The 10100-nt window shown below is 32.0% G+C and overlaps 1 protein-coding gene across 1 annotated transcript; it reads right to left on the bottom strand.

Moving 5' to 3' along the window:
* Positions 1-2365: 2365 nt before the first annotated feature.
* Positions 2366-6826, bottom strand: LOC142636786 (LRR receptor-like serine/threonine-protein kinase IOS1). The gene is made up of 13 exons (XM_075811084.1): positions 6726-6826; positions 6105-6639; positions 5513-5988; positions 5177-5312; positions 5010-5081; positions 4818-4889; positions 4662-4742; positions 4286-4452; positions 3972-4195; positions 3749-3875; positions 3477-3539; positions 3205-3394; positions 2366-2887 (listed from the first exon to the last, which is right to left on the bottom strand). Exons 1-13 carry the CDS (start codon positions 6805-6807, stop codon positions 2476-2478), a joined length of 2637 nt encoding a protein of 878 aa, XP_075667199.1. The 5' UTR covers positions 6808-6826; the 3' UTR covers positions 2366-2475.
* Positions 6827-10100: the final 3274 nt, after the last annotated feature.

Raw genomic sequence — 10100 nt, 5'->3', positions numbered from 1 at the left:
AGGTGGTGAATGAGACAAGTATCTAGGAGGAAGATCTGTGTTACACGTGAATGAAACAGGGAAAAAGAAGAAGGATATAAGAAGACGAGAGAGGAAAGAAGGAGGGGGACGGATTCTCTTTTGAAAACAAAAAATTGTAATAACTTAGGTTTCAAACTCATACTCTACAAATTTCATTGTATAAGACTCTTTGGGCCTGAGCCCATCACTAGTTTTGGGTCCGGGTACAAATTGTGCACTTACAAATAGATATATATATATATAATGTTAAATGAAATGTCAAAAAAGATATTTTAAAATTTTCCAACTTTATTTTTTTTAATTTCTATTATTACTTAATAACATCTCATTTTTAGTTATGATATAAAATATGGTTTCCTTGTCAACATCGTTGCCGGTCAATGTTGGGAGCTTCACCGCCAAAGCTCATCAAAATCGGAACTGGGTACATTTCTATAATGTGTGTTTTCGAGTACATGACATATTTAGATAATTTAATGATAATATGAATTGGTATATTATATTATTATGAATCAAAAGAATTTCCTTCAAGTCGATATGAATGAAATTTTGAGAGCTGTAAACCTTATAAATTAAAAATCTTTCTTGGAAGCATTAAAGAAATGCCAGTTGATTCTTAAGTTTTTTAATGCAATAATCTATATATATATATATATATATATATATATATATATATATTTTTTTTTTTTTCCTTTTTCGAAAAGAACAAAATCTACATTTATAGAATGAGGGAACTTTGACTCAATTTTTTTAAAACTGATGCTTGTAGGGGCAAAAATCGGAATTCAAGTCTTTAAGAGGAAGTTCATATACATATACACTTAGATTATGCTAGAGTATAAATTTTATCTTTTATATATATATATATAAAGTGATTCCACTGATTATGAAAAAGAAGCCCACCCTGCCTTATATCTCATGCGATGAAGGCCATCTCTTTCAGATAACATAAAGTCTAGCCCAATCTAATTTTCCAATATAGCCCAATTCCAATTCCTATTAAATTCGAGCCCAAAGTAACGATGAACTATAGGTCAAGTGTTCATGCTTTCCTCGAAAAAAGATAGAAAAATAAAAAAAATAAAAAAAGAAGAAAAAAAAGAAGCTCAAGTGTTCATGCAAAATATAATTTTAAGATACAAGATGGGAAAAATAATTTGTGGACAGTGGCAGACACTTTTTGCACTCCTCCCCCCCCCCCCCCCCATAATATTCTTTGATTAGCAAAAAATTAAAAGGTTTTTGGCCTCTCTTGTATATTTACGAATATCCTATATTTTGTTTGTTTTAATACTTTTTATCAATTTTTAATTCTTATTTTTATATATTTTTTAAAAATTATTAATTCTTTATGAATCAAAATTATTAATTAGCCATACGTTATTTGGGCTTTTTTATTTATTCATAATATCATGTTATTATATATGTGTGTGCGTGTGTCTCATATCACTTATCAATTTGTAGATATAAAACTACTTAATTGTAATGCTATAATTACAAACATTGTATTCACAATCACATATATTTCATAACATTGTGAGATTAGAGTTAAAAAATAAAAATAAAAAAGAGAAAGAAATATGATGATAATGATATTTATGTTTATGTAATATGATGTTGGATCATTATTTAGTGAGCAAGATAAGTAATGTAGTGTTTGTTAATTTCACATTTCTCTAAAGTTAATTAACTTGTGAATTTTATACGGCGCGAATTGTTAAGATGGGATTGTTATTTTGGCAAGTGGTGATATATACGACTTTTCATATCATAATATAACCGTTAGGTCCCGTAATTTATATATATATTTATTTATATATATATATATATATTTTTACTTTGTCATTGCTTATAGAGTTAATAACAAGGGGTTTTATTTCTCCGATTATTTTCTCACAAAAATAAAATAAAATATATGATAGTTTTTAATTCCCAAAATCTAAAATAAAACTAAATATTTTAAAAAGAACAAAGTTTTTATACAATTTAGGTTATAGGAATTTTTATGCTACCCACTTTATGTTCTTGTTAAAAAAATTACCTGCGTGTATTTATAATCACATGACATTTTTAACGAGTCATGTGAGTTGGGGTCAATGGGATATGGTGTCCAAAATAATGACATATTTATTAAGTTGTTACTTTAGAATCTATATTGTTGTTTTTCTTCGCCAAAAAAAAAAAAAAATCCAAATTAATAAATTATTGTTTTTTTATAGGATCCAAATTATTGTTATTCAATAATTATCTGCAAAAACAACTGAAAATCTTGATAAATTACATACTACAACCGACAAAAGAAAGAAAAAAAACATGGCCCATTAGGACCATCATAAATACATCTCTTAACACACAGCAATTAATTGAAGTACAATATGAAGTATGAATCGACAAAAATTACAAAAAGCAGAACAGGTTCAAAATCCAATACGCATTTCCATCTTGGAAAACATTTTACCTTGCTAAAGGATTGAGTGCAGTCGTCACATTGATGTTGATCATGTCAAATGAATCTTTTGATTCATCCTCATATCGGTCTTTCCTTTGAGCCAATTCAGTTTCCACGCACTCCTTCAGTTCTGCCACTATCTGATCCATTGTTGGCCTTTTACTGGATGTTGGAGATAAACAAAGCATTGCTATTTCAACAGCTTTCCACACAGAGTTGACGTTGTAATTTCCATCCAACTTTGGATCAACAATATTTTTTATATCCCCTTTAGCAAGCATGGAACTCACCCACTGACTTATGTGAGTCCTTTCTTTGGATCTTTCTATCACAGGTCGATTCGTGATTATCTCCAAAAGCACAACTCCAAAACTATATACATCACTTTTCTCAGTTAACCAATTGGTTATATAGTACCTGCAAGTGATAGCATGTTGTCAATTAATTTTTGTTGCAATGTTATTTTTTTATAAATTCTGTAACTCTCTTGACATCAAATGTATCAAGATTTGAATGCATTTCTTTGGTTCGGAAGATAAAAACAAGGAGGCAATGCCACATAAGATCAAATTCCAAAATCTTCCTTCTATATTCTTTTACTAAATTTACATTAAGATAATTTCATTGTTGTCTATAATTGTCAAATTTGTATTTATTTCATTTCAGAACTGGTGACACTTTTTGGATTATAAACTTAGAAGATGATAAGTAAATTAACTAAATGAAATACTCACTCAGGGTCTAGGTACCCAGGGGTGCCAGCAACAACAGTTGAGACATGAGTGCCATCATCAGTTGGGAAAATCTTGGATAGACCAAAATCAGCTAGTTTGGCTCGGAACTTTTCATTCAATAAGATGTTTGTTGTCTTCACATCTCTATGAATTATAGGTGGCTTACAACCATGGTGCAAATACTCCAATCCTACATTTGACAATGCAAATCATTTATAAACACAGGATGAAACACCATAAGAAAAAATTACACAAATCAAATCATTGTTAACCTTGTGCTGCATCCATGGCTATTTGAAGTCTCGCTTCCCAACTCAAGATATTTGTATTCTCACCTGCATCCGAAAATTCAATGACTTAAGTCTTTTTGGTTGTGTTATTCAACTGAAGCAACCTTTGATCATATGGGGATTACCGTAAGGACGTTTCAGTGAGGGAAATTATTGATATGTTACTAAGAAATGAAAATTTTCTTTGCTACAGAGAATAAATTGATGGGCTAAGAATTTGGGGTCTTTGCTAGACACTTCAAATATGACCAAACCTGAAAGATGTGCTTCTAAGTCTCCGTTGGCCATGTACTCATAAACAAGCCCCATGTTTATTCCTTCATAGCAATAACCGACAAGGGTAGTTAAGTTTTTATGATGAACTCTCATAAGAAGTTTTACCTGTGATCCAAAAATTATCATCTTAGTTAATTTAACTTAAAAAGCTATGTTTGTATCTATCATAGGAGCTCAAGAATTTAAATTGTAGTTGCTTGCCTCTGCTTGAAATTGCTGATATCCTTGAACTGATGATGCAGAGAGCATTTTCACTGCCACTTGAGTGTTTTCAATGCAGCCATGGAAAACTGTTCCAAATCCACCCTTACCAAGAATTCTCTCAAAGTTGTTGGTAATTCTTAGGAGATCAGGATATGTAAACTGTCGTTGTATTGACTCCAATGATCGATTCTGGACGTTGGGTTCAAGATCTACTTTGGCAACTGCGAGATCATCATGAGCATGATAAGCAAACGTCTGAGGTGAGAGTTCTGTGTTTACACGACTGTGTGACTTATATTTAAAATTTTAACCTTTAGTCATATGTTGTTGTTTTCTGCTTCTTAGCCCCCACAAGATGGCCACAACAGTTAACGAGAGGATGAATAATCCACCAACTGATGCTACAATTGGAACGACAATATTCTTCTTCTTCTTGTTGCATGAACCGGATCCACAAAAATTTGAATTTTCATCCACACTAGCAATGACAACAGGGTAGGTCAAAACGATAAAAATTACGGCAAGGAATTACAGTTGATTTTAGTTTCTTTTTTATGCATCATAGAAATTATTGCAACTCAGGCTTTAGCTTCTATAGAGATATTAGATAGTTTATTATTCTATGAAAAAGGAAATTAATGAAAATTATGACAACAAAGGGCTCATGGTCTTTGACAAAACTGATACCTTAACAATAGTGAACCCTTCTTCGATCTTTCAATGAGTTTAGCTGGAATTGAACCATTAAGTTGGTTTTTTTCTAAGTTTCTGCAAGGATAGATTAAATATGATTTTCCTCTTATCTAACCATGAAATTTGTAGTATCAAATCCAAGCAACTTACAAGACCCTCAAGTATTTTAATTGAGTTAAAAACTCTGGCACCGATCCCGTTAAGCTATTGTTTGATAAATCCCTGAAATCAGCAAATCACTTTCATTCAATATTGATTGTCATAAAAACTGACACCTGATTCTGTAGTCATTATAGTGTTTCAATTTTTTTTTTTTTTATCATGTAAATTGTAAACACTTACAAGTATCGTAACATTACGAGATTTGATATGTCAACTGATATTTCTCCAGTTAATCCACTTGAGGACAAATTCCTGAGTAAATTTTACATTTTACAATAAGCTAATTAGTTGATGCTTCAAAATAACTTTGAAAGTCAAAAGGGCTTAATATGAATGAAAAAACTTACAAGGATATTATTCTAGGGGAATAATCCTCATAGCTACAATTAAGACCTTCCCACGAGTATGCTTGTGGGGCACACGGATCTCCATGCCAATTCCTCTCCACTCCGTACGTCGACTTGAGGTTTGTTATGGCACCAACTAATATTTTCGTACGGATTCAAGTAAGTAAATTTCTATGTAAACGAGGATATGACACCACAATGATAGTGAAAACTGAGAAAAGTATGTGTGAAACCAGAAAGTATCTTTTGCAAAAGGCATACCAAGTCACTCGTGTAACAACTCAATAAGTGAATGACATGTAATTTATAAGTACTTTTTCGTGCATTATAACATACCATCTTGTTGGTCGGTTTCTGATTGTGAGAGATCTTTGACTGTATATATCTCAATTGCATTGATGATTGGTGGAAGTGTTGAATTCCCAGTTTTGAGGATAGAAAAGAAATATTTTCCTCCTGTCAAGGCCGCTGTGTTGTACACAGTATCCGTCAACAAGTATCTAGGAGATTGGGGTCCATACCAGAGTTCTCCATTTATTGTAATGTTGAATGATCTGGACTCATTGGCTCTTAACTTTACAACTTCAGCAAAGTGCATGTAGACATATAATTCAGAATTTGTGTCAGTTAGCTGCACGGAGAATTTCATGGGAGCACTCTCATTTATTGGTGTAGCAGCAGTACTCATGACAATAGATGGTACCCAGTAAGCATTGTGTCCTTCTGAGTCTACTGTCAGCGAGGTACTTAAAGCTTTCCAATCATTGTAGACATAGGGTGACCAAAAGCGATCATAAACATCATCCTTAAACCTAAGTAAACATATATAGTCAGTACAAGCCAGGGGCTAATATAATCTATGTTCAAAGTTGAAAGAGAAACTACATATGTGAGTAGCTAGGATGAGATGTTAAATGAAATGATTCACCTGTATCCTTTTTCTGAACCAAAATCAAAGCGTGAGTAGAGCGACAATGATCCAAATTTTGTCACATACGATGAACTGTTTATTGACCTTAGCTCTAATGCTGACATGAATGGTGTCCCAAGACCAGTGTTTACAAGACAGACTTGTATGTGATTTAGAGATGGTACATGTATGAGCTCCTTTGTTACACCAAGGGAAATATTCTCTATTTTGATGGTATCCCACAAATTTGGTCCAAGATGCAGATCAAATTCAGGCAAGTTGCCCTGGCCATCATAATTCATATAAAAGAAGCTTGCTCGGATAATATATTTAGTGCCTTGTGTAATGTTGTTTATGCTGTAACAGTTCCGGATTCCTTGTGGAAAGCTTCTGAGTTTCCACACATGTTGTTGTAGGTCATCTTTGAATTCAAGTGGTATGCTCTTGCTTACACCAGTGTCAATGTAGGTCGCATCAGAAATGTAAATTATGCCTGTTGTGGGCTCTGAATAGCTCGAATTTGCTGCTAGTCCACAATCTATGCTTATGAAGCCTGAGACATACAGAACAATTCCTCAGCTTGTTAACCAGATAACCAAAAATTAATTGAATAATATTCCAGGACTTAGATTATCATACCTGATTGATCCTGAGCTTGAACCAAAAGAATGAGAGCTAAACCACCAAACAATGCAGGGATGAAATTTTTGAACCGCCCCATCACAATGTAAACTTCTTGCTTATTGGAACAATGTGGGCATATCTTTGCTGCCATCTTGTACTTTATACTGGCAAAGTACACTACCAAACGAATTAGTGTAGTTTTAGCAGCCTAGTCAAAATCTACCGTCCTTGCAATAGCAAAGTCAACTGTAATACGCCACATAATTTTTATTTAAGAGTTTTCTTTAAAATATAATTGTTGGGCTATAGGTTTTCTTTTAATTGTTATTGCAGCCCACTACCCACTAAGCCCACATCTTATAATACAAGCTACAGAATAGAGGAAGAGATAGTCAGGGTTTATTCTAAGAGGCTAAGAGGTGTTTTCCTTGGAGTTAGAGCACGTACAATTGAAGAGACAATCAGATTGTTCAAGGTAAGATTTCTCTCAATTAGAAACAAGAAAAAATTAGAATTTTATTAGGTTATTTAAAAATTTGATTTTGATCCTAAGATTTATATTCTAACATTTAGATTTTTCCGCTGGATTAGATATTAGATTTGAGTAAGTGGGATTTCACGAATCATTAAGTTTAAGTCTTCCATTGGGTTTATACATATAATCCTGGATTGAAGTCAAACAATTCGGCCATTCTTTTTCCATTGAATTGGTATATATATATATATATATATATATATATATATATATAATGGTTGAAGAATAAGTCAAAGAAGGTGGCTATTATGCTTTAGTTGGATTTGTGTGTGTGTATATATATATATATATATATATATATATATATATATATATAATGAATAGAAGAAGTCAAATAATTCGGCTGTGGTTTCTTTGCCTCTGGGACTTATGCTATGTCAGTGTGGTGTTATATATATACATATTAGGATATTAGGATAGTTGTAAAGTTTTCTATGTTGGATATATATAATATGGCTTGTTTGGGTTATGTATATCAAATTAAACTCTAAGGCATTAGCTGCTGCCTCTGCGTTCTGATAAATTCAAGGAAAACACATATTTGTTTTGGGTAGAGATACTTTGCATTAGTGCTATCATGTAGTTCAGCAAAGTATTTTACTAGTGAGTCAGTTTTTGTAGTTTAGTAAAATTTATATTTTGTAGAGGATATTGAGTAATTTTCATAATTGATTATAGGTCCGATTTAAGAGTGTCTTGAGGCTCTTGGGAGATTATTTTGGCTGGATTTTCAAAGTGATTCGAGTGCGGTAAGTAATTATGCATAATATGCACAAGTTTGCTCTTTAGGTTCTTAGAAGTTAAAGATTTTCAAAGTTATATTTTCAAAGTTAAAGATTTTCAAAGTTATATTTTCAAAGATTTTCAAAGTTATATTAATTGAATAATATTCCAGGACTTAGATTATCATACCTGATTGATCCTGAGCTTGAACCAAAAGAATGAGAGCTAAACCACCAAACAATGCAGGGATGAAATTTTTGAACCGCCCCATCACAATGTAAACTTCTTGCTTATTGGAACAATGTGGGCATATCTTTGCTGCCATCTTGTACTTTATACTGGCAAAGTACACTACCAAACGAATTAGTGTAGTTTTAGCAGCCTAGTCAAAATCTACCGTCCTTGCAATAGCAAAGTCAACTGTACTAGAAGGATTATCTTTCCAGTCTTTGTTTGTTTCTTTTTTATTATTATTTTTAGAAAAATTCTTAGTTTCATTTTAGACACAAAATGTGTACAATGTTTATTTCAAAATTTGAGAGCTCATCAAATTGTTTATTTCAAATGTCATTATTAGCAGAGAGGCAATGTACCTAGAAATTTACTTTATTATGATTTCCAAAAATGGGGACGAAAATCCCCTCCAAGTCAATGAGAAAAATGTTAACACGCAATATGTTAATATGCATGATACTCTTTGAAGTCTGACCTTGTTAGCCTGGAAAATGGAAAACCTAACACAGCAATTGAAGTCTGACTTTTTTCCATGTCCCATTACAAACAGGGCATACTTTCATTCGATGGGAGTTTCCAAGCAAAAGCAGGAAAGTCTATACTTCCAATTAATGATAAAATCCTAGCGCCAGTGTTTGGGGACAATTTCAATTGTTAAATTAATTTTTATGGCAGAATAGAATCAAAGCCAACCAAGGTTGATGGAATATTGAGTTCCGCTTAGTCTAGCCGTTCTGTTCACACGCTACTAAGCCGCACACAAGATCTTAGACGGGTTTTGTCTCCTTTTGAGAACACCTTCTTACTAGTAGGGGCTAAGCCTGATGCAAATATACCAAAAGAGAAAATATCTAGTGTGGTTTCTACGGAGAGTAGATTCGCCCCTTGTATTATGGTTCAATAATTTAGTTTATAATGAGTAATAGGATATCTTTGTTCTTTTTGTGTTCACGTGGTCTATATCTATATCTATATTTATCTATATATTATTAAAAGCTGAAGTGTAGCTTTTAATGTCGCAGCGTCCACATCATTATTTATTTTCTTTTCATTTTTTTTATAATTATTTTTAACATTTTTTTATTTCATATTTACACTTTTTCAACCTTTTCATCTCCCCACTACTTCTCTAACCTTTCTTCTTCTCTCACATTCTCATCTCTCCACTACCCTCTATATTAATATCATTCTTCATCTTTCTCTATTTTTGTCTCTTTTTATTCACACACTCTTACTAAAAATTTGTCACTATCTCTTTCATTCTATACATAGTTTTCTCTTACTAAAAAAAAAAAGGTTCTCTCTCTCTCTCTCTTTCACACACACACACACACACAAAATTTTTGGGTGGATTTTTATTTATTATTTTTCTTGCATTTTCGCTTTTTGGTTGATAATTTTTTATATTCTTTAATCTACTTTAGGTTAATGCGATTCAGTTTTGTTGTTTTTTAATTGTTCTATTTTTGTTTCCTCTTTTTGATTGTTAAATTTTATCTTATTGCGTTATAAATGATTAAATATAGCATATAAAAATATAATATTATTCTACTATATAGCATGATTTGAATAATTTAATTTGGTAATTATTGTAATTTGATAGCATGATTTTTATAGTGCTCAATTTAGATGTTAAACTATGAGACTTTAATCATTTTTGTTTATTTTTTAATCATTTGTGGTGGGCAAAGTACTCATAATAATTGTATTAGAAGTACTCTATAATGTCATTTATTTAGAGAAAAGCAAAGGTTGGCTAAACAAAAATTATTGGATGAGAAACAAATTTTATCTTTTGCAATTTTACTTTAATTATTATTGATGAAGAATGAAGAAAAATTAAAATACTTCAGACCGTCCATGATCATCTACACCAGCAGTCGTCCAGAAGAAAGCAC

This window comes from Castanea sativa, chromosome 5 (genome assembly GCF_040712315.1).
Source record: "Castanea sativa cultivar Marrone di Chiusa Pesio chromosome 5, ASM4071231v1".
NCBI classification, from domain to species: domain Eukaryota; kingdom Viridiplantae; phylum Streptophyta; class Magnoliopsida; order Fagales; family Fagaceae; genus Castanea; species Castanea sativa.
This window is presented reverse-complemented; position numbering and strand designations above follow the sequence as displayed.